We start from the raw sequence: 26,481 nt of genomic DNA on the forward strand, positions 1-26,481 counted from the left end.
CAAGACAATACAAGACAATATAAACTGATATTCTCTGATTGCAGTCTATAGAGCTATGTATGACTCGATGTGTATTACCTTAGGTCCTGGATATCCAATTCCGGGGATTCCTGCAGGACCATAAGGACCAGCTGGTCCTGGCTCTCCCTTAAAATGAATAAAAATTTACTAATTAACTCTTTGTATCATAGAAAAGTATGACAATATGGTATGAAAATAAATTTTGGCATTTAGTATATCCAGATTCCCAATAGTGTTAACTTGATCCTTTATTAATTTTACTGATTAAAACTTCATGCAAAGTAGAACACTCATTCAGTCATTTTTTCAATTTGTATAATAGCCCAATTTAAACCAATACAGCAAACAATCAATTGTTTAAAAGTTGAAATACAACACAAAAAATAAATTTAATACAGAAAGTAGCTGAGATATTATGATCCATCAGTGTCAACAAAAGGGGCCCCTTGGAACCACAAGCTTGAACAGAATATAAAAAATTATTTCACAAATAATGGTTTACTCCAAAAAGCATTCTATTAATTCTTCAGTTTCTACTTTTAATAAGATAATTTCTGCATTTATTTTGAATGTTTGTCCTCCTGAAGCAAAATATATATATAAGGTGACACATCCTGAAAATTGCTTTCCAAGTGGTTCTAGATGAAATTTTCAGTTGAATAATTATTCTGGGGAGATCTATTAAAATGAGTAAAGAAAAAAAAGCAACCCTAAAAATCTAAGAAAAATGCTAGCATTGAAAAACAAAGAAAAGAAAAAAAAATTAAACACTTATATACACAGATGAAATATAAAGATATAGCTATACAATATTCTGTTTCTTGGAGATGGGAGGAGCCTGCGCCGTGGCGATACGGTCTGCAATCGAGCTCCTCGATTGCAGCCGATATCTCCGCTACCGGCCGGTCCAACGGACCTACGCTGTCCCGTAGGGGCAGCCACCGTGAAGAGCGTACCCTGAGGACTCCGGGGATACCGCAAAATCCCTAGAGAGCCCGGGTGAAGCTCTTCTTGCCAGCGGCGGAGAGGCAGCCCCCATGCTGCTGAAGCCGGGGCGGCTCCAGAAGGAAAGAGTTTGAGAAAGAGTTTGTCGGTTGGGTGAGAACCTTTTTTTTATTTAATTTTTTGAGCTTTGAAAGTTTACTCTGACTATTTGAAGAAACCTGTGTGATTTTTTTTTTTTTTGACAAAACTGACTAAGCGGCGTTTTTTTTAGGAAAACGTCAAAGAGAGAATCCATTTTTTTTTCTTTTCTTTGCTTCCGGACTTTATTGTTATTTATTGGATAACTGGACTGTTTTGTTTTTTTTCATATTTATATGTTTTATTCTTCTTCTGGATTTTTCATTTTTAGGCTAGAGGCTCCTTTTGGTTTTGTTTTTGCTTTTGTGTATTCCACGTCGGCTTTCCCTTGTTTATTATGCTCTTCAGAGAGGAGGGGGGAAAGTGAGAACTAAGATACTTCGTAACACTGCCATCTAGAGGCTTGGAAATATTTTACTTGAATTGGAAAAAAACAGACTCTTCTTCTCAAGGACATCCTTTGATAAGATAGAGGAAAGCACTCTGTGGAATATTATTACAGGTGTCTTTCTGGATATTTATGGCTCAGCTTTGAAGCTTGTGGGAAAGAGAAGGGAGTTATAATTAGAGCCTTGGATAATTAAATAGAGTGCAGTGTATTGTTGCATATTCTTTTTTTTCTAATTCTTTTTTTGAGTTCCGCCACCCCCTCCACTAACATCAAGGTCTTTACTTTTAAGCCTGATTTATTTGCAAAGGGAAGCCTCTGAATTTTTCTTTTATTTTTATTTTATTTTGATTTAACTTGCTTTATTTTTTCTCCTGTCCATTTGGATCCTGTTTTTTCTTTTTTCCTTTTTTTTAATGTACATCAGTGGACTATTTCTTTTTCCTTTTTTCAATTGAGGTTTCTTTTTTTTCTGGCTGGACTAAGGTGTGGAATTTGAAGAAACTTATTTTTCTTGGTTTTTGCTTTGTTTTTTTTCTCCTTTTCTTTTTTCCTTCTCCTTTTTTGGCTTTGTCTTGTTTATTATTATTATTGGGTTTTTATTTTTACTTTTACTCTTTTTTATGGATTTTTTTTTTTTTTAACTGGATTAAGGTCAGGAAGAATTTGAAGAATTTTTTCTTTTTTTTTTCCTCTCACTATTGGCTTTTTTATTGTTGGCCTTTTTATCTTGGATTATAACTTCATATTTTTTTGTGGATTAAAATTTGAAAGAACTTGAAGAGCTGGAACCACTTAAAATGAGTAAGAAACTTATATCTTCGGGTGCCTCTATGTCTGCTTCTGCCTCCCCACCATCTGGACAGCACTCAATTCAGACATTGTTAAAGCAAGATAAAGAAAAAGAACAAGAAAGAGTATCCTTTCAGATGATTATGCAAGGAATTCAAGATCTTAAGGTAAAAATGGATACTATTGAACAAAGAACAGGTAGGATGGAGGAAAAAGTGGAAAGTATCCAACAGATGATGGTAAAATATGAGGAGAGACTTCAAAATGTTGAAGAGGGGGGCAAACGAAGAGAGGAGAAGATTGGAAATATTGACAATAGATTAACAGTGATTGAACAAGAAAAAAGTGAGATGTTGAAGTGGGAGTTGGATAGATCAGAATTTTATCTCAGATTTCAAAACATAGAAGAAGAAAAAGGACAAGATTTGGCTGCGATAATGGTAGGAATCTTGGCGGAGGCGCTCGAGATAATAGAAGAGAAGATGATGGATGGAATAGATGAGATATATCGAGTCTTTACAAGATATGCGATGAGAAATAACCTACCAAGAGAAGTTCATATTAGATTCGTTAAAAAATCTATGAAGACACAAGTATTGCAAGTAGCAAGAGAGAGGCCACTGAAATACAAAGATAAAGAAATTTTGGTTTTAAAACAAATACCTAGAAGAGTGAGAGAGATGAGAAGAGAATATCGATTCCTGACTAAAAGGTTATTGGAAAAAGAGGTGTCTTACAGATGGTTGATCCCAGAAGGATTGATGTTTACGTGGCAGGAACAGAGACATAGAATTGATTCAATCGAGAAAGCAGAACTGTTTTGTGCAGAGGTTCTTGGAGGGAGAGAAGGAGGGGCAGGAAAGGAGGTCCCATCAATTGAATCCCAAGAGGAACAAATGGAAATCGGAAAAGAAGAAGGTGCAGTAGGTGGACAAGTGGATATTAAAGATCAACGTGAGGCAAGACCCACGAGAGTGGTTAAATCTAAATATAAAACATAATTATGGAAGAGAAAAAATTGATTACAATGAATATAAATGGACTGAATTCAGCTGTTAAGAGAAGGAAGACTTTCCATAAATTAATGAAATTAAAGTTTGACATAATTTGTTTACAAGAAGTTCATATTAAAAAGCAACATGAACAATTGTTATTACAACCAAAATTAGGAAATTGTTTACCTCTTTGACACAATCCAAGAAAAGAGGGGTGGTTCTATATATTAAAGAGGCCATACCAGCAAAAATAATTTATATAGATGATGATGGGAGAATATTAATGGTAGAAATAATGGACAATAATAGAAAGATACTTTTGATTGCAATTTATGCCCGAATGATAAACAGGAAGAATTCTATAGAAAATTACATACTAAGATTGCTGAACTTGACTATGCTAATACAATTATGATGGGAGACTTTAACGGAATTGTGGATAATAAACTTGATTATATCGCAACAGCAGTAAAGCATAACAGAAAAACTCTTCCTAAATCCTTTTTAAAATGATAGATGAATTAACTTTAAAAGACATATGGAGAGAAAGAAATAATAAATCTAAACAATTTACGTTTTATTCAAATAGGCATTTATCATGGTCCAGACTGGATATGATTTGGATTTCAACAGATTTAATGTCTAGTATTCAAGAAGTTAATATTGAAACAAGCACTTGGGCTGACCATAACCCATTGACAATTAAATGGAAGGGACAAAGGAAAAGATCGAGATGGACATTAAATAATACTATCTTAAAGGATAAGGAATTCATACAATGGATGGAGAAAGAATTGGCCTTTTTCTTTAAAGAGAATAGAAAAGAAGACACCTCAACATAGAATGTTTGGGATACAATGAAGGCCTATGTCAGAGGCTTGATAATAGACTATACAAGAAAAAAGAATATTAGGAAAAGGCAAACTCTTAAAGCCTTGGATGACGAATATAAGAGACTTGAAAAAGAACTACAGAAAACGCCACACAGAAAAGATGTCAAACTGAAACTGGATATAACTAAACAAAAATGGACTTAATAGAGAAAGAAGAACTGGCACAGAAAATTAGGAATGCTAAACAGAATTATTTTGAGGATGCAAATAAGCCAGGTAGATGGCTAGCATATAAATTGAGAAAGGAGAAAGAGTCGAGGAAAATACTGCAGTTAATAGATGACCAAGGTAAAACTTGTTATGGCAGCAAAGAAAAAAAAGAAATTATTTATGATTTTTATAAACATTTGTATAAGAAAGAAGATATTGATGAGGAGAAAGTTAAACAATACTTGCAGAATGTAAATTTACCTAAGATACCTAAAGAGATTGAAGAAATGCTAGAAAGCAATATAACAATGATGGAGTTAAGCCAAGCACTTAAGAAACAAAATAATGGAAAGGCACCAGGTCCAGATGGACTTCCTGTAGAATTTTATAAAACTTTTCAAGAATTACTTTGTATTCCACTGCTAGAAGTTATGAATGAAGTCATGGTAAAAAAGATAATTCCTAAAACATGGTCAGAGGCTTATATTACACTTATTCCAAAAGAGGAGGCGGACCTACTTCAAATCAAGAATTATAGACCGATTTCCTTATTAAATGCAGACTATAAAATTTTGCTTCAATATTAGCAGAAAGACTTAAAAGTATTTGAATAACTTTATCCACCCAGATCAAAATGGGTTTCTGCCAAAACGACAAATTAGAGATAATATGAGAGTAATTTTAGACACTTTGGAATACTATGAGGCGCACCCTGAAAAGCAAATGGCTTTGATATTTTTAGATGCTCAAAAGGCATTTGATAATGTAAATTGGAGGTTTATGGTACTCCTAATGGAACAGATGGGCTTTGCTAGAAGATTTATTCAAGCAATAGAAACAATTTATAATGAACAAACAGCTAAGGTAATGATGGAAGGAGAATATACAGATTCTATTAATATAAGAAAAGGTACAAGACAAGGTTGTCCTCTTTCGCCTTTGTTATTTGTATTGACTTTGGAAGTGTTGAATAGAAATATCAGAGAAGATAAAACTATAAAAGGAATGAAAATTAAAAAGGAGGAATCCAAACTACAAGCTTTTGCAGATGACCTAGTCTTTATTTTCGAAGATCCTATAGAAACAGCCTCGAAGCTGTTGGAAAAGATAGAGGCATATGGGGAGGTGGCTGGTCTGAAAATAAATAAAGATAAAACAAAGATTTTGTCAAAGAACATGTTGCTGAAACAAAGAGAAGAGCTGGCAGAACTGTTAAAAATCCAAGTTACAAACAAGGTTAAGTATCTGGGGACATATTTGACATCAAGATGTAGTACATTGAAGGAGAATAATTATATTAAACTTAAACAACAGATAGCTCAAGATTTGAAAAAATGGGAAATTTACAATTGTCATTAATAGGAAGGATTTCAACAATCAAGATGAACATTTTACAATATTCTGTTTCTTCTTAATTTAATGCAAGAAAGCAGTGCAGAAATGATGTAAAAGCCAATTTGCATTCTATATCCAGATTTTATTTGTATTATGCAGTAATGAATCAGCCTCAAATGGTCTTGGCATATGCCAGACCTCACGTAGGCAGTCTTCGATATGTGCTAGGCCTCACGTAGGCTAAAAGCAGGTATCAGGAACAAAGAAAATCACCCAGGTAAAACAGGTATCAGGAACAAAAGAACGACACCAGAAGCTACTAACTGGACTGCAGGCACTGATTGGTTACTTTGTATCCATTAAACACTGTGATTGGATGCTACAATGTATCCACTAAAACTCTTACTCTTATGTTATGTTGATGAAATGAAACTTTCTCCTTTGTGACATATCCCCATGTGTATTCAATAAAAGAGCTTCCCCGAGCGCATGGCGGGGGCAGCTCACCCGAGATAGAACCAGCCTGGTGTCTTTCTTGATGCATTCGATGACTCAGTGAGAAGCCCTCCAAATGCGGAGAAAAGCCACAGTATTACCATCATTACATATTTCATTTCTCCATATAATAGACCTATTGACTTCTAATCCTCTCCCCACTATAAACAGCAAATGGAGGCATTATCTGCTAGTTTTGAAAGCTTGAAATGTGCAGAAATTTCAAAGTTATACTATATATGGTAACAATCTTTGCAAGAGTTGCAGCTTAACTTTTACAGCTCAAGAACAGTAATGCTGATAACTTTGGGACTACATATCATATATAGGTCTTTCATATAATATGTATGTACAGGTGAAACTCGAAAAATTAGAATATCATGCAAAAGTTCATTTATTTCAGTAATGCAACTTAAAAGGTGAACCTAATATATGAGATAGACTCATTACACGCAAAGCAATATAGTTCAATGTTGATGTGTCATAATTGAGATGATTATGGCTTACAGCTCAGGAAAGCCCCAAATCCACAATCTCAGAAAATTAGAATAGTACATGCAATCAATAAAACAAGGATTGTACATAGAACAGTATCAGACTTCTGAAAAGTATAAGCATGCATATGTATTGAGTACTTGGTTTGGGCCCCTTTTGCAGCAATTACTACTTCAATGCGGAGTGGCATGGAAGGTATCAGCCTGTGGCACTGCTGAGGTGTTATAGAAGACCAGGATGCTTCAATAGCAGCCTTCAGCTCTTCTGCATTGTTCGGTCTCATGTCTCTCATCTTTCTCTTGGCAATGCCCCATAGATTCTCTATGGGGTTCAGGTCAGGTGAGTTTGTTGGCCAATCAAGCACAGTAATCCCACGGTTATTGAACCAGGTTTCGGTGCTTTTGACAGTGTGGGCAGTGCCAAGTCCTGCTGGAAAATGAAGTCAGCATCCCCATAAAGCTCATCTGTGGAAAGAAGCATGAAGTGCTCCAAAATCTCCTGGTAGACGGTTGCGTTGACCCTGGACTTAATGAAGCACAGTGGACCAACACCAGCAGATGACATGGCTCCCCAAATCAACACAGACTGTGGAAACTTCACACTGGACTTCAAGCATCTCCATTCTTCCTCCAGACTCTGGGTCCTTGGTTTCCAAATGAGATGCAAAAGTTGCTCTCATCAGAAAAATGGACTTTGGACCACTGAGCAACAGACCAGTTCTGTTTTTATTTAGCCCAGGTAAGACATTTCTGACGTTGTTTGTTGTTCAGGAGTGGCTTGACAAGAGGAATACGACATTTGAAGCCCATGTCCAGGATCTGTCTGTGTGTGGTGGCTCTTGATGCACTGACTCCAGCCTCAGTCCACTCCTTGTGAAAGTCACCAACACTTTTGAATGGCCTTTTCCTGACAATCCTCTCCAGGCTGCGGTCATCCCTGCTGCTTGTGCACCTTTTTCTTCCACACTTTTCCCTTCCACATAACTTTCTATTAATGCGCTTTGATACAGCACTTTGGGAACATCCAACTTCGTTTGCAATTACTTTTTGAGGCTTTCCCTCCTTATGGAGGGTGTCAGTGATGGTTTTCTGCACAACTGTCAGGTCAGCAGTCTTTCCCATGATTGTGTTTCCTACTAAACCAGACTGAGAGACCATTTAAAGGCTCAGAAACCCTTTGCAGGTGTTATGGCTTAATTAGCTGATTAGAGTGGGACACTTTGAGCCTAGAATATTAAACCTTTTCACAATATTCTAATTTTCTGAGATTGTGGATTTGGGGTTTTCATGAGCTGTAAGCCATAATCATCTCAATTATGACACATCACAGCTTGAACTATCTTGCTTTGTATGTAATGGGTTTATCTCATATATTAGGTTCACCTTTTAAGTTGTATTATTGAAATAAATGAACTTTTGCATGATATTCTAATTTTCTGAGTTTCACCTGTATATATGAAACAATGCATATAGCAAGCACTATAGCATGCAAAATCTAATGTAATGATACAATGCAATGCATGTTAAGATGCAATTATCTTTTTCAATTATAAATATCTATGGTTCTCATATGTTAAGCATTGTTAAGCATGGGATTGATTTTTTGTCCCTCTTAGGGTGATTTTTGAATCCAGTTTGGTGACAAAATTGTCCCTGATCAATCTATTAAATAATCTTTTATTTTGCCATTTTGCTTTCAGTATGATTCCTTATCCTTTTATTAGTGTTGTGTTGATAGCATAGTATCTATTTTTAGGGACATAAATTAATTAAAACTCTGGCCTTAATATCCCAAAGCTTTCTCATTGCTCCAGCTTCTAGTTCTTGTTCATTAATTGTTCTTGTATTTCACTGAATACTAACAGGTGGTCTGACATATTACCATCTTTCCATTCCAGGAAATACTTCCTTTCTGAATGATTGTTTTTAAGCATGAATTTCCAGTTATATGTTTATTTTCCATGGAGCAATTAATTTGGACAAAGAGCTTTTGTTAAAACTTTTACTTTAAGGAGTAGAAGCAAAAACAACAGAGATTGTACCAGTAAGCAAATCAGCAACTATGAATGAATGAGAATTTTTGAAAACAAGTTGTTCATCTTTCAAGTGACATAACGAAATTTATAACTTTAATTTCTCCTTAAAGTAAATGAGTCAAAAGAGAAAAAATGTTTCCATATGTTTATCTGAAAGTAAGTGAAAATATATGTTTATGCACACATAAACATGTGCACACATCTTCAAATCTTTATTAATTCCTGGAAGTAGTTTGCTACTGTTTGCCTCCTAAGGCCGAGAGTGGGACTGGTCCAAGATCACGTTTCATGTTTAAGGCAGAACTAGAATTCACAATCTCCTGATTTCTAACCTGATGCCTGAACCAGTATACCAAATTGGTTCTTTTGCAACTATATTGAATGAGATTTGCATTTCTCAGGTCTCAGTGCAATGGTACATACTGAGAGCAAATGCAAACCTTATTATTTGACAATCTCATTATTTTTCATGACAGGTATCCTAACATTCTGCCAGCACACATAACTTTTCCAGAAACTATGTAATGAAATCAATTAAATTTCAGTATAGCATTGTATCCTTTAAATACTTCCTTTCAAGATATAATATACTTGAATATTTTCCATCAGTTTTTTATTTATATATGAATATTTTATTAAAATAATATACTTATTATAAATCTGCTCCCCATGGGTTGCTTGACTACAGAAAAGTTAATGCTTTGATGTTAATTATCAACCAAAAAAAAAAAAACATTTTTCCCATCAGCATGAAATGAAGAAAAGCCAAGAATAACATGCTAATGTGTGTCTATTTTCTTCTAATTATCTTGGCGAAGTTTCTATGCTGATAGGATTCCTACAAAGAAGCCTATAATTTTAAAGGCAACCAAAATATCAAGTATTGTTTTAATATGGTAATTAAGTCCATTTTTTAAACATGTAATGTTGAGTAGATACATTTTTATAATCAGTTTCATATGTTCAATTAATATATAGATGAAAATACATATATATTGGGTTATATGAAAACAAATCATTCAATTTTTCTGTGACTGGATAAGGCATGCTTTCTTTCAGCAATGATAGGGTCACTAGACAAAATCATTTATCATTTATAATGCTATGTTATAAATCATAGGTTTCTCTGGAAAAGGTTATAAGGCTGGGAAAGACAGAATGAAAGAAAACACGAGGTGGATGGATTCAGTTATGGTGGCAATAAGGTCCACCATTCAAAGACTTGAAAAAACAGGTAACTAAACACATCAACATAGAGAACATTTCTCCATGTTGTTGTGTACCTTACCTGTTCTTTCAGATCTTCTCCATGTGGTTAGTGGGAGTTGAAAATGACTTGTTAGCACATAACCAATCAATTAAACAATAAAATTGAATGAAATCAAAAGTTTACAAACTATAATGATGGGATTAATAAATTATTATTTAAATTACGAAACCTCATAATGTGACTCATCATGAAACCCTGCTAATTTATTTAAGTATGCATGTATTTGAGTTTTAAGCATCCTGTTTCAAGTTTATGTCAACTTATTCTATTTTACTAGATGTATTCGGGGACAGTTCCAACCACTCCAGAAATGTTGTGAGCATCAAACACTTTTGGGATAGTCAAAATTCTGTTCCCATACTTCTAGTACTGTCTAAATACTTGTTGAAACTTGAAATATGCAACTCAAAAGGTAGTTTTGAGTTCAAAACATTTGACTATGTACAAATGTTTATATGCAAGTCTATTGATCCCCATACCCTCAAACAGTGTCTAGTATCTTCTAATTGCTGCTATGCAAGGTTCAGTGGCCATCTGCACACAGTTTGGTAATATAGCAATGCTCAGATAACAGGGATAGAGAAACGCTTTAGCAACATAGCCTTTTTAAAATTTGAAACTGGCATTTGATTAATCTAAATAATAGAATCAGAATTTTGTAAGCATTGGAATTATAAAGTAAAGCAGACAATCTATGTGTAGATTCTTTAAGCAATCAATTCATAGAATATTAAAAATAGGCCATTTGAATGAATGTATTCTTAAAATCTCCCAGTTAACACAGAATTTGATTTCCCCCCCCTGCAAAGTGGTTATCCTTTCAAGAAACTATATAAAAAAATTACACAGAGTATTTAATGAAAAAGTATCTTAAAAGTATACAAGTCTTTAAAAATGTATTAAATTATTATTAAAATCAATAATATAAATACAAAAGCTTCAACAACAATGTAAATGTCAAAGTTGGAGAAACAGAACACACTGCAACTATGTTAATAATGCTGAAGCATGTAAATTATGCAAGATAGTACAGAAAAACACATCTGAATTGGTCATAATGTTTTGCTCCATGAGCTACCAATTATCCTGACTGTAACTTCTGAATATCAGAAGCTATCAATTTATCTTCTGACTGATTAGCTTTTCAACAATCTACATATATAATAAAATGGTTATTTCTATCTAGCACTGGAATGTATCAACAGAAGATCTGATCACAGACAGTTCCAAGTTTGTGCCATATTTGTTCTTCAGTTGAAAAACCATCTATATCTTCTTCTGTGACTCTCCAATAATTAATTATCCTCTTGGAGAAAATCCTTCCATAGCAACTGACTTATTCCATTCACTGGCATTATCTTGAGAACAGACTTATTATTTATATACTTGGAAAGAGTACTCATCATATAAATAACTACTAGACTTAGAATTCATTCATAAGTTTCTGGAAAATTAAAAAGAATAGTTCAACGATCTTTCTATAAAGATAACAAAATTTGGAGAGACTGCTAAATATCTGTCAGCCATAGTACTCACATGAAAATGGCACTGACCTTTTCTAGTTGAATGAATACTTATTAACTATAAACAATGATTCACTTTACTGTGTAATTTCTTCCCGAGCAAGGAATTAATTTATCAGAAATTTAAAGGATACTAAAATGCAACTAGTTAAGAATGATGGCTTTTGTAGCTCAGTATATTTGCAAATCTAGAAAGTAATCAATGGAGTTCTTTAAAGCCTTGCAAAAATTTTACTAAGAATGAGGATCAATTAGGCATCATTTGATTTGTCCATTAGAACCAAATGTATTTGCCATGCTAGAAGGCTCATTTGCTACCTACTGAACAGGGTAATTAATAGCAATAGCAATAGCACTTAGATTCACATAGTGAGTCTTTTATAGCCCTCTCTAAGTGGTTTATAGAGTCAGCATTATTAACTCCAACAATCTGGGTCTTCATTTTACCAACCTTGGAAGAATGGAAAGCTTGAGCTGGTCAGAATCAGATCCCTGGAAGTGGGCAGACTTTGCCTGCAATACTTTATTCTAGTCACTCCGCCTCAATAGCTCTTAAAGATTTTATAAAGTCTCCCTACTATTCAAGCAATGTACCTTAAGTTTAACATTACCACTCTTCTAAATCAAATGTTTCAGGATAAAATTATTCTGTTCAAAGATGGCAATCTCTCCAAATCTTAATAATATTGTGCTACAGGACAGAAGTGGATTCAGATGATTTATTTATTAGTTTTCTTGGCTATTCATTAGATTCTTGGGTGTCTTCTCAAGTACTAGAAGGTAAATGCATGAATAGTCTTTCTATCCTGCTTCTTCCTAGTCCAATTATTTTATCCATAGAAAGCAGATGAAAAACCTTTGTTCAAATAGTTCTAATCTTTCTAAGTATAGACACATTATACCACTTAAATACATTTTTCAAGGCCTTCATTGCTAGTGAATTGCACTTATTTTCTACTGTGAATTTTTTACTCTTGAGGGTCAGTCCTAAAAGGCACATGTTATCCACCACATCAGTGCTTTCATTATCCATTCTTACCTAGTTGCTGAACTTACTGTCATTGGTTTAGTGGTTTTATATATTTAATTTTAATCATCCAATTTTTTACACGGCTCCTTTACTATAACTTATTTTTCACATTTGCAGCACAGTATAATTAACTTTTCTTCCAACAGTTTTAAACCCACTCTCATCTTCTTCCAGTTCAGGCTCTTTCAATATATGTTAAGGCATATAGGTTGAATAAATATGGAAACAATATACAACTTTTTTTTATCCTTTTGGCAATTTAGAACTAATCTGTTTTGTTGTGTTCTGTCTGGACTGTGGTTTCATGACCTATGCATTAGACTTTGTATGAGGACAATGAGATATTCTGGGATTCTAATTTTCCTAAGGATATCCCACAGCTTAACAGAGCTTCCACAATCAAAGGAAATTCTATAACCAACAAAGCTCATACTGACTTCTTTTTGGTAATTACTTTTTCAATTATCCAGTATGCAATATTATCCTGTTCCTTAAGCTTTTTAAAAACCACCTTGACTAGCAAGCATTTTTCTTCTATATAGGGCTCTAATCTGTGAAGAATGATCTTGAGTGTTGTTGGGTAGCATGTGAAATTAAAGATATTGTGCAATACAAGCAGAACTTTACCATAATGGTGTCTGTTCATCATGGTTATAAATAGTGACAATCATAAATTGACCAACCCAATTTTATGACTTTTGTTACAGTGGTTGGTAATGGAACCAATGATTCATCATAGATGCAGTTTTACTAAAAACCAGAAGAAAATATTGGTTTTTAGCAAACCTGTCATAAAATGATAATGTGCCATGGCATGCTTAAAAAGCATGCTTATGCTTAAAGAGCATATGTAAATATGGCCATAGTTTCTAAGAGCCCATAGTTTGGTCATGTGACCACAGGTGGGCAACTGACAAAACTTCAAATCCAGATTGTGAGTACCCCCAGTTAGGTCAACCATAATTTCAAGGTAGCTAAGCGAGTCAAGGACTACTTGTCCTATCAAGTCTTCTTTCTTTGATATTGATACATAAACTGATCTCTTCCAATTTATGGGCAACTCTCCAACTTCGCTGGAATGGTTTAGTTAGAACTATACTCATTCTTCTGTTACTTGTTAGTTTCCAATGTAATAACAACCAGAGTGTTTTCTTTTGTAGTGCTCGAGGTATTTTGGATGCTGCTGTCTTAGTATAAATATATAACTATTTCAGTGTATTCTTTCCATCTTTCTTTGATTTTCAGTTAGTACCTGCCTGTTAGAATCTTTAAAATATCATTTTAGGTTTTAGGTTGAAACCTCTTTATATGTTTGGGGGTCTTTGGAAAACTTTCCTTCTTTTTCATCTTTTTGTATATTTCTATTTTCAATACCTTTACAAATATAATACAAATACATAATTCATAAGGCTTACAAATTTTGTGAGATCTATTACCCTTTTATTCTTTTTCTTCATTGCTTGGTAATTTCCACCATTGGTTCATGAATTCATATGAATCAATGAAACAAATTATGGCATATTATGTTTTCTGAATATCTTATGGTATGTTTTTTGTTTTTTGTTTCGTTTATTCTCTAATCCATTAACAAGGTCTTTCTATCTTTTCTTGTAATGCAGAGCAAAATAAAAATGTGAAATGTGTTTTGATCTCAATTTCCTGAGGTAGTTTCCCCAATGTATTCTTAGGAAGAAAGCTAAAATGTGGATCTCTTCATGACAACTGTCCCAATTTGGATGGGCATCTATATAACAATTTAGGGGAAAACTAAGGCCTGTCATGAAGAAAAAGGCCTTTGTTACACCTAGCACAGTTGCAAGTACCTCCAGCTGAATCCAACCCATTATATTCAAATGCTCTAAATTCATTCATTTTTATCCTCATAAAAAATTGCTTATTTATTTGTTTGCTAAAATAATGAGGTGATTTATAAAAAAGATGACTAGCCAAGGATGAAAATAGTCAATGCAAGGAAAAAACAGAAGAGAAACCAAGATTCCAAAATCTTTATCATCATAAATGTATTCTACATTTTTTAAAAAAACATTTCTCTGTGTCCTCAAATGTTCTGGTTGCCTCAGAAATAAAGCCAAGATATTTCATGTCAGGAACACCCACATATGCTGCAATAGAAGCTGCATTCATTACGAGCACAGTGATTTAACGATCAAATGCAAAACAGGAGTAGTAGCATCATACTTATAAACATCTTGTTATTCAGTACTTGAATGGATGTGTAAAGTATCAAGGGTAATATTTATATAAATGTGTACTAGAAAGAAAAGATTGGCAAAAATAAAAAGAGCTACAGCCATAATTTTCTTTCCCCAAATTAATTTGATATAACCACCATCCATAACATTTAAACTATGAAAACTATTTCTCTAGGAATGTTTTCCCCTCTACAGGCAACATGCCTAACTCTTTTACATCTCATTTTCATTTTAAACTGAGATATTGGGAAAATGTTGCAAGAGTACAAATATTGGTCCCTATTATTTCTGACTCTCCCATAGGATTAGGCAGAGTGGGTGTGCTCTTGGCCCTGTCCCCTTATGGAATCAAGGAAGTATGTTCTTTCTGTCATAGAACGTGCCCTCTGGAACAGCATCTTCATAGAGATATGTACAGATTCCACCCTTCAAATAGTCTGGAAATCTCTTTAAGATCTGGCTTTGTTCCCCTACCTGGGATCTGGGTGTATCTAAAAACCCTGGATATTATTTATGTGCATTTGTATGGGCAATTATGTTCTATCTCCCAGCTAGCTATTGCTTTCTGCAAAAATGTAAAAAATATAAGATGCAAACACTCTCAAAATTTGTTTTTTTTTTTAAAAAAAACCTCCCCCCGTTTTTTCTATTTCTTAAAGCTTTACATGTAGTATATGAAGCAACTTTATGCTTATAACAATAAAAAGTGTATAAAATCAGACCATCCCACTGGTTACAGAACAATAAGTAATACTTCTGATAAGGAAAAAGAAATTATGAACTTGACTAGGATATGATGAATTGACTAATATGTACTTGTAAAACGATGCATCATATGTTTCTTACCTTGTTTCCTTGAATGCCTTTGGAGCCAGGATCACCTGGTGGGCCACCAATACCCTTTCGTGGAAAAAAAGTGAGGGGTGATTAAATTTTATACCATTTCTGAATCATGTTCTGCTGTATTTTTTTTAGTTATCCTAGATGGAATTAAGTATATAGTAACAGCAGCAAAGGCATCCTGCAAAATAACAAAATGAAGTCTTGAAGTACAAAAAAGTGCAAAATGATTTGAAATCGTATTATTACAGAATAGATTTTTCCTATTGTTCTGTTTCTGCTGTCTGAATTATATTTATTTATTTATATAATTTATATTAACTGTCCTGTTACATAAGTGACTTTTGGCAGTGTACAAGGATTAATCACAAACATATATAGTATGAGTGTAACATACTATATAACCCCATATTAAGCCTTTTGAAACAACTGCTTAAATTCTATTATTTTTGAGATGGTTAAAGTCATATGAACAAATATATGATATAGAGGAAACATTTGTTAGAAAAATAGTACTCAAAGTGCACTATTGCACATTATGAAATAATGATGCATTTTCAGCATCTGTTTTCCATTTCATATTTGCTTCATGGCTGTGGCACTGGTCACAAGCAAGCAGAAAAAGTGGGCCTTCCGGATATGGAAAAAATAAGTCATTCCCCTCCCCACCCCCCTAATAAGCCCTAGCACTTATTTTGAGGCCCAAAAGAAAATAAGACCCGGTCTTATTTTCGGAGAAACACAGAGACTAAAATTATTAAAATTTAAAGACCTGGCTATAAAAATACATTTAATATCTTGTTTAACTATAGAGTCAATAAAGATATAAGACAGTGTTTTTCAAACATGACAATTTTATCCTGTGTGAATTTTAACTCCCAGAATTGTCCAGCAGGATGCATGAAATTCATCTCTTAAGACTGACAAATTTGAGAAATACAGATGAAAACCAATTTACTAAAAAATAAATGCCATAGTTGGGAAGCAGAACTAATAAACAGGCCACTGAAAAAACAAGGAAATGGTCATAAGGGACTTTTCCTCCAAACAGTAATGTTGGAAAAAATCAGGGGTGGGATGCTACTGGTTCTGCCCAGCTCTATAGAACTGGTAGCTCTAAAGAGCAGCAGACACTGAACTGGTTCATGCAAAGCGCACATGTGCGCGCAAAACATAGTCACTGAACCAGTAGTAACACCGGTTGAATCCCACCCCTGGAAAAAATCGTTCAATCTGGAAAGCAATTACTAACTTGCTGCATTGCATTGATAAGAAATACAAGCAACATACACAGGCCTGCATATAATTATTCTTTATGAACAAACTCTTACAAATGTGTTGCCTTAACAGCTAGAGTTCCTTCAAAACAATATGAGCAGCAATCGATCACTCACATATAGAAATTCGTAACATACAACACCCACCCTGTTATACAACCAATGAGTCATTTCATTGTTTTTCTGGAATTATTAGAGTAGTGCTTTCAAACTTGGCAACTTTATGATGTGAGGGTGTCAACATGCTTGTCCTGGGGAATTCTGGGAGTTGAAGTTCACATACCTTAAAATTGCCAACCTTGAAAAACACTGAACAAGACCAAGAAACTGGATCCATTGGTTACACCATTACTTGGTCATATCATCAATATTCAGCAACAAAATTTCAGAACTACAATTGCACAATTTTCAGGTAATAATATAAAATATGATTGGGAATTTTATTAGAAAACATCAGGCTCTTATATTCCAATCCCACAAAACATTACCCCAAAACAGCATGCTGTTTGGTATTTCCAAGCAACAAAGGCATAAGCTTAGAGGCCATGGTCAAGAATGACAATCTACAAAAAATGCCTTAAAGTCATAGGTTTCACCAGTCTTGTTCTATCTGGTATGGCTGATTGAACTGGACAGTTTTGAAGTGCAAAACATCCAAAAAATAAAATCCAAATCAATTAGAGATGTTCAGTAGCAATACAATTCTCTGCCCATGGGAATCTATCTTAAACAGAGAAGAGAAATGCTAGATATTTTTTGTACTAAAGGCTAAAGAATTGGCAGGGAGAGAAGCTAGCAATTCCACTGAGAAGACAAAAATGTTCTCACAGTATTACTTCAAGCTAAGGACTGTAGAACAGAATACTGAATATGAATAAATGACAAGCCAGAGATTGATAGCTATTAAAAATAAAAACAGAGACAAAAATCTGTGCATATTTAAGAAGGCAGCATTACAATGCTCTCAGTTATTTGAGTTTCTAGAACAAAAAAAGTCCTATGCTATGACATTGGAATGCACCCAGCGTTCAAATATCTGGAACATCAGCCAGATACCTCCATGAAACTCAAGCCAAACATGAATTTTTAAAAGTTTCATTTTTATAACAATTTTAAAATTATATAAAGCTTAGGGATGTCAAACTCATGGCCGGCAGATCAGATGTGCCATGTGCTGGCCTCATCCACCCTTATTTTAGCAAAGGGGGGAAGGTCAAGATGTATCATGTGACAATGTGACAACGTGACATGGCAAGTTTCATACCCCTGCTCTAGGGCATAAAGGCAAGTTATTGTCATGTTCTAAATAATTTCAAAATGTCTTTTGTAAAAGTATTAGGATTGCTTCACAATTTTACCTGTTAAGTATCTTTCCATATAGTCAGGCTAAGTGAGTTGGGCAAACAGTATTGTGCAAATTTATAAATTGTGTGTCTGCTATACAAGGGAGGAGGAGTTGCCATCTCTGAAATATATTTAGCAGTATTTAACTAGAGGGAACAATTGATGTAAATATCTTGTTTAGTTTTGATACACTTTTTTGTGTTGTTTTGTCACATTTTGTTTTGTTTTTGTATTTTTTCCCTCTTTTTTGCAGTTTGAATTTTAATGTTTAATTTAAAAAAGGATTATAAAAAAGGATTGCTTCACATTCACTCTCCAAAAGGTTTGCTGCATTTAATATTTAAACTGACATAAGAAACCAGAATCTTTCATTTTGGGGCAGTTTGAGCTGTGTATTACAGTACCTTAAGAGCACCACTTACAAGTTTATAGTATTTCTGTGCCAAATGATGTAATAGTTAATATAATATGTAATGATGTGATTTGTGATATGTAATTTAATATGAAATGCCGAAAGAATGCATGGTAACCATGATAACCTTTGCACGCCATTGGTTGATGCACTAGCTGTGCCCATTCCTGGATCAGCAAGCTCTGCTCTTTGTCACTCATGCTCACATGTTCTCCTGTCTGATGATTGCAATGCATGGGGTTGTCCTTGAAGAACATTTAGAAGTTTCAGTTGGTGGAGTAAATGTATTGGTTACCTGGCATTTGTAGCACTTTGTGACCTACATTGGTTGCCAGAGTGTTTCTGGGTGCAATTCTAGTTGCTGATTGTTATCTTTAAAGCCCTTCATGACTTGGGATCAAGTTATCTGGTGAAGGATCTTCTTCCAGTTGTTTCTACCTTTTTAATCCAAGGTGGCAGAATGGCAAGTTACAGTTCCTGTCAGCCAATGATATTAGTTGGCAAGGATTACAAGGCATGCCTTTTCTGCCACAGCACCTGCCTCTAGAACATTCTGTTGGCCTTTTGTAAGATTTTGAAAATCTGGTTGATTCTGGGTTTGGAATCCTGTGTGTGTAAAGGAATCCATATCCAGGCTATGGCTATGAATTGTAATATTGTTCTTGGTTGCTATGTATATTTAAGTTTTAGTATTATGATTGTTACTAGATTTTTAATTAATTTTATGATTGTTTGCCACCCTAAGTCACTTGTTTGAGATACATAGCCATACAAATTGAATAAATGAACAAACAAACAAATATTAGGACTGGTTTTATTGTAAACTCTCTATTCCTAACTGACATTGTATTGGAGCCATAATGTTCTTAGAATACCTTCATCTGTCTCTTTTTCTTATATAACGGGTAAATGTTGGAATCGAGCCAGTTTTAGGAAGAATAGATATCAGCAGAATTTAATTTACAATATAAAAATGTCAGTGACAGGTTCATGAAACTATCAATGATGTATCATAAAATTCTTAACAAAATCAGTTCATTTTTTTAAAAAAAGATGAGTCCAATTAATGTAAGATAATATAAGAAAATGTATACTTAAAAAAGCAAATGCAGTTTTATATAATAAAGGCAGAATAGGATTGTTAAAAGCCAATAAATGATAATATTTTAAAATGTAAGCAACTGGAAGGATCGACACATCATATATATGTTGAATCTATCTCCTCATCTGCTTTTTTTCTTAATTAGAAATGTGAGATATCTGGTGGTTTATAGAAGATATAAGGAGGGAAGGATGACTTCTTCAGTTCCCAGATCTTATATGATAGTGGTCCCCAATCTTTCTGACATGAAGGACTGGTTTTATGAAAGATAATTTTTCCATGGAGTGCATTGGGGTTTTTTTTGGATGCAACCTCCACATATATGCAGAAGAAGGTTTGCTCACTCACCCACTTGAACAGCCTGATTCCTTATAGGTCATGAATCAGTACCTGTCCAAGCCCAGGAGTTATATGTTATTTGAGATGAAATTGTCATGAAATAACTGATGAAACAACAGCATTCCCAATAGTTTAATGAGAAGATTTTTTATTAACTCATAGTTAATAAAAAGAAGAGATAAATCTTACTTCTAATATAATTTCTCAAGCCCAAATCACCCCTGAACCATTGCTAACTTAAAGAAAACAGAATATAGGTATGATGTGTAATTTAGACCTGAGAATTAGGACAAACTATTATTTTTAATATAAATGATAATAAATGGTTGGTAAAACTCAAGAAACTTACCTGAGGGCCTCTAGGTCCTTTGGGGCCAGAAGGGCCATCTAGACCCTGTTCAAATAAAATAATATAAATATAAGTGTTAATAGTGAATACTGGCTCAAATGATGAATTTTAAATCATTCTCTCTGCTACAGTTCATTATCTGTTCATTAGAGAAGAATTTCCCAATCTTGCCTTTTTGTCAGGGTTGTTCTTTTTTATTTATCAGTTTTCAGCTATCACCTGTGAAGTCATGTAATATGAATATTGAAAATTTCTACACTGTTTCTGATATACTATACCACTTACTATACTGATATTTAGCAATAAGGAGCATACTATATTCAAAGTATGAATTAATTACCGGTAATTGGCATGAATACTATGCTCAAACAATAACTTCCAAGGAAGAAAAGCAGATCAATTTGTTTTATCCTTCTGTTTTTAACTGAATCTACCAATAGCTGTTGGTGAACATCTCTAGATGCTGAAAATGGTTCTACTTTTGGCATGATCTCCAGCTGCTACCCTTGCCTACTAAATGAGTCGCATTTTCAGTCAAAAAGTCATGATGGTAGTACAATCATGCAAATGATGCCATGTTCTGTTTAACATGCATCTCCCATGCAACATCAGTAAAAAATAAGTAGGCCATCAATCATAGGACCATATATTCTAGCCTAACTTTTTTGACCTACCACCCCTGGAACCCCTGTACCCAACAACATAACATCCATATCCTTTGGGTTCCTGAGAAAGTAATGTGTTGTACAAAATTTAATGGCAAGAATTCAAATAAAAAGTGAACTAAGTCAGGAGGGGAAAAGAGAGAAGAGAGTGTGAAATTCATTAGGATGGTTTGCTTGGTTCCTAGAAATGAGTACAGAATTTTTTATCTGACAAGCATAAGCGACTCCTTTAATTTAACCACACACAATTTGTTCTCTGAAAATCTGTACACATAGTCCATGTCAGATTCTGTATTCAGCCATGCAGTCATCTGTTAAGCTATTATTAAAGCTGGGATTCCAAGTGTTCTTTGGGGAAACCCAGAATTAGGGACAAAGGGAAACATCAGTAATGAATTATTTAAATACAAAAAAGGGCATATAACAGTACAGCTATTATATTGTAATAATGGTTTATCCAGACTGTAAATGGGTCCTTGAAGATTGGAATTGTTCCCTTAATATTTTTCTCTATGTTCCTGCTACATGTCTGGTTATTTCCCCCTGGCATAATATCTATCTTTCTCTTGTGAAGAAAAAAAAAAGTCCTTTTGGCAAACCCTTTTCATCTTTTTCTTGCAAGTGGGAATCTTGTGGGTGATGAGAAATCTGGATGACTCAGAAATTTCTTTGAATGCCTAATCCATTTTGGCTTTTTAATCCTTTACAGATGTTCCATGCCATTTTATTATTTGTCCTGAACAAAAATTTGAATGCCTAGACAAAGCTGTTTCCTTATATATCTACAATCTGAACATATGGTTTTCCTTTTTCTACCAGCTGCTCTGTAATTTGGATTTTCTCTTTAAGGGGACATATATGCATATTTCATTTTATCCTCTACTATGGCTTGAGATGCTCTCAGTGTCAATGGATAATAATATGATAAAAATTTTATGGATCATATGGGTTCCTGTTTTCTAAATTAAACATGTTTAACACAAACCTTTTGTTCACAGATTTAAAAACTATGGTTAGTAGGAGAGACTATTTTCTGAGGAACTGCATTTTTTAAAAACTAGGCACACAATTATTGTTCTGAGAGTACATATTAATTAATGCTCTGTAATACTCTGGAATCCTTGGTACTTTCTGAATTTGGTTGCAGACATTTCAATACCATACAAAGGTATTCAGAGCACCAAACTCACACCAAGGACTCTACAGTTCAAACCTGAGCCACATATACTCTTTTCTATTGATGATATTGTATTTTGTATATTTATAATATTATCAACTACCATATATCAAAGCTTTCAAAATAAAGTGTCATTTATGTCAAACTCTTCTTTTCTAGCAATCAGGTAAAAACAGACAATGTTTTGTTGTTTTGTTTTCTAATTTTTTAAGCTTCCTGTTCTAGTTTATAGCTGTGAAATTCCTTGGAGGGCTCTCATTAAAGCCTGCTTAGCTATTTCAAGGTCAGATTGCCATCTGCTATAACACAGCAGTGCATATCATGTGGGGGAAACAGAGGAGGAATTTAAAAAATGTCATTAAGACTGGAGAAGCATAAAACCCTCAATAAATAAATAAAAATAAAACAAGTAGGTGCTCTATCCTTTTCTTTTTAGAGGACACATGCCATAAACACACTGCTGTAATTGTCAGAGAGTAGGAAGAAACATAAACTGCCCCTGAGTTCCATTTATCTATCTATCTATCTATCTATCTATCTATCTATCTATCTATCTATCTATCTATCTATCTATCTATCTATCTACAGAGGACAAAGGTAGAGTGAACCTCCATTGCCTTTTAACTTCCCAGAGGCTGGTGGGAGCCAAGATAGACAGAAAATAGGCTTAAGATACAGAAGGATCTTGATGGATTTGAACATTGGACGCTGCCTAACAAAATGAAATTCAATGGTGAAAAAAGTAAGGTTCTATATTTAGGCAAGAAAAATCAAATGCACAGGTACAGTGTATGTGGTACTTTTCTCAATAATAGTAACTGTGAGAGGGATCTCGGAGTCCTAGTGGACAACCATTTGAGCCAGCAGTGTACAGCAGCTGCCAAAAAAGCCAACACAGTCGTCAGCTGCACAAAGGGATAGAATTAAGATCAAGTGAAGTGTTAATACCACTTTATAATGCCTTGGTAAGGCCAAGTATGGAATACTGCATTCAGTTTTGGTCGCTACAATGTAAAAAAGATGTTGAGACTCTAGAAAGAGTGCAGAGAATAGCAACAAAAATGATTAGGGGACTGGCGGTAAAAAACATAAAACAAAGAACAGTTGCAGGAACTAGGTATGTCTAGCTTAATGAAAAGAAGGACTAGGGGAAACATGATAGCAGTGTTCCAATATCTCAGGGGCTGCCACAAAGAAGAGAAAGTCAAGTTATTTTCCAAAGCACCTGAGGGCAGGACAAGAAGCAACGGGTGGAAACTAATCAAGGAGAGAAGCAACCTAGAACTAAGGCGAAATGTCCTGACAGAACAATTAACCAGTGGAAAACTTGCCTCCAGAAGTTGTGAATGTTCCAACACTGGAAGTTTTTAAAAAGATGTTGGATAACCATTTGTCTGAAGTGGTGTAGGGTTTCCTCCCTAAGCAGGGGGTTGGACTAGAAGACCTCCAAGGTCTCTTCCAACTCCTATTCTATTCTATTCTATTCTATTCTATTCTATTCTATTCTATTCTATTCTATTCTATTCCATTCCATTCCATTCCATTCCATTCTATTCAGCCAGCCAGCCAGCCACAGCCATGGTCATCACAACTTTTTATTTTAAAACGTTTTTTTTTAAATAATGAAAAGATGTGTTTTCCTTGGTTAAATAGGTTGGGCTTTGCACATTTTTCATCAATATATAAATGTACAAATTGAATCAAGTGAGATTTAGACTTTGTACCTTTTATGCTCTTTAATTAATATAGCCCATTTTCCTTATGCTGATCTATGATCATAATAAAAAATTATTTTATGAGAAAATTCCCATAATCTGTGTATGTTAGATAAAGTGTGACAAGCAACTATCCTTTTTCCAGTGATTCTATATTTAATAATATTGAATTCCATAATCTTCAGTCTTGGAGAAGATATGTCACTGTTTCTGGAAATACTGTATCTTATTCATTCTGAATGCTATAAGAGTCAACTTGAAATTATTTTAGTCAACTTTCTGGTTTATTATGCTATTTTATAGAACCAATTATGCATTCTACAAATCAATATAATGTACAGATATGAAATTTCACATCAACCAGGATTCTTTAAGAACTGTTGATATTGCCTTTATCATTACAAAAAGAATCCCACTTTTATATCTTCATGTAGTAAAAATTTTAAACAAAAAAAATAATCAAATAATAATTTTAACGTACTCTGTCTCCTTTTAATCCTGGTGTTCCACATTCTCCTCTGTCACCCTGAAAATAATATTGTTGTATATTATAATATAAAATAAAATATTGTGTTATACATTTATGGATCTGAAATATAATAATGCCAAACTGTCATTAAACTAATCATGATATTATTATATAATATATATATTATCTTGAGTTTCCTGTATTGATGAAATTGAATGATTTATATCTGTCTTACATAATACATGCACATACACACTTCAGTTCAAAGTCTGAATCTAAATCTTGATCCAGAAAGTCAAATGACTATGCTATTCATTTTGATTATAAAAATATACGAACACACATATTTAATTTTAAATACTGCATTTCTGAATATATAATTACAGTATGTACAAATTGTGAGAATAAGATTTTTTTATCCAGTTTACCTTTTCTCCCTTATATCCAGGATTTCCCTGTTACAAAATAATATTAAAAATTACTTTATTTTTTATAGGATATTTTATTAGAAATATCAATAATATAATACGAAGGTTGGGCATTTTGAAGAAAAAAAATGGCCAAGCCTTAAAAGAAGAAAATAAGATTTATACATTTTACACATACAGCCTTTATATGCAAAGATCCCTAATCATTTCAACTTGCATTCTTATGCAAGAAATTAAAAGAACAGACATTCTTCATTGCCTGACAATAAATGAATGCTTCATTATCTTCCTTATACTTGACAGATGGGTTATATTAATTTTCCAGACCTGTCCTCTAAATGTGTAGATTTCCTGCATGTGAATTCTGAAAATATCAAAGTGCATATTTTTGGAGAATGTCCAGATTTTGGAAGGCTAGTGTGCATATTTCTCTTCCTGTGTCATCTTCTCTAAAACGCTAAGAGGAAGTTGATAGATAACGATTGGTCAGAAGACATCTAATGAGAATAAAAAATTGCAGCTGGGTCTCTCCCATCTGATTCCACTGTTCTCATACAAAAAAATTGATGAGTTTTTCTTATCTTATCTTTAGGAAACCCAAACTGAAAGAAGACTAGATCCCATTCTAGCTCTTTTAACATCAAAGTGAAACAATTACTAGGGTATCTACAATACTCAATAGTTTCATTTAAAAGTCAAAGGCATCATCACATATTGCAATATAAGTTCTATTTATACATATTTTATTTTATTTTATTTATCTATCAAATGTGGAGTCTGTCCATCTTCCTCAACTCTACCTCTTTCCTATATGCATACAATGTTACATATACAAGAAGGACAGATTGTTAACTGCACTGAAGAAGAGTTTGTATAATTTCTGCCCACCTAGGATTCCTCTCGACAAGTAAAAGAAATAGAATATCCCTTCTTTCAAAATCTCCATTGTGATACCAGAGCAATGAATCAATGGCATCAGATAACAAGCTAGCAGAGAAGATACTAATCAGAAAGCATCTTTTTCAAGAACTGACAGTTCATTATATAGATGGGCTTTTAGCTAAATGATCATTGTAATTATCCATATACCTCTGAACCTTTTTCACCAGGTTCTCCTTTCTCAGCCTCGCCCTGGAAAAAAAAGTAGAAATTAATTAAAAATTGTATTTGGAAAAAAAAAAGTCTTACATATGCTATATTTAACCAAGTATAAAATTCAACTTTGATTATAATTTTATTTAAATCTATCTACCAAGATCCAGAGATGTGTACTGATCATTCCACAGTGGAATGATAACAAGTATACCTTTCCTACAATCATGTTTATATTTTCTTGCTCATGTGGAATCCTTCATTTAAAAAATTGCTCTGGGCATTCCCTTAAAAGCCATTTGGCTATTTTTGTTTTTCTTCGTAGAATGTCTAACTTTGAAGATGAATTTTATTCTATCAAGCAAGAATTATTAAAGGACTAGATTTTTTTGAACTCACAACAGTGGAACCCTAATTCTGATTTAAACCAAGACCGAATAAGCATTTAATTGGCTCCTAGTCATGGGAGAAGAAACATTCTAGGAAAATTGTAACTGTTGATGTACCCCATGGAAAATATGAAAGTGAAAGCACCATAACAAATATTTGAAATG

At 33.8% G+C, this 26,481-nt stretch overlaps 2 protein-coding genes across 4 annotated transcripts in view; one reads left to right on the forward strand and one right to left on the reverse strand.

Moving 5' to 3' along the window:
• The window catches only part of MIOS (meiosis regulator for oocyte development), a 125,188-nt gene that overhangs the window by 52,323 nt on the left and 46,384 nt on the right, over nucleotides 1-26,481 (forward strand). The gene's annotated exons all lie outside the window — the stretch shown is intronic.
• COL28A1 (collagen type XXVIII alpha 1 chain) overlaps nucleotides 1-26,481 on the reverse strand; it is a 90,895-nt gene that overhangs the window by 50,506 nt on the left and 13,908 nt on the right. For both annotated transcript variants that reach the window (XM_087918128.1, XM_026706311.2), the window contains exons 7-12: nucleotides 25,925-25,966; nucleotides 24,836-24,862; nucleotides 24,420-24,464; nucleotides 20,382-20,426; nucleotides 15,565-15,618; nucleotides 79-147 (exon numbers count right to left, since the gene is read on the reverse strand). In XM_087918128.1, the coding sequence (XP_087774254.1) occupies nucleotides 79-147; nucleotides 15,565-15,618; nucleotides 20,382-20,426; nucleotides 24,420-24,464; nucleotides 24,836-24,862; nucleotides 25,925-25,966 (282 nt within the window). The remainder of the gene's footprint in view (nucleotides 1-78; nucleotides 148-15,564; nucleotides 15,619-20,381; nucleotides 20,427-24,419; nucleotides 24,465-24,835; nucleotides 24,863-25,924; nucleotides 25,967-26,481) is intronic.

This window comes from Pseudonaja textilis, chromosome Z, assembly GCF_049901715.1.
Source record: "Pseudonaja textilis isolate UNSWEBS1 chromosome Z, rPseTex1.2, whole genome shotgun sequence".
Taxonomy (NCBI): domain Eukaryota; kingdom Metazoa; phylum Chordata; class Lepidosauria; order Squamata; family Elapidae; genus Pseudonaja; species Pseudonaja textilis.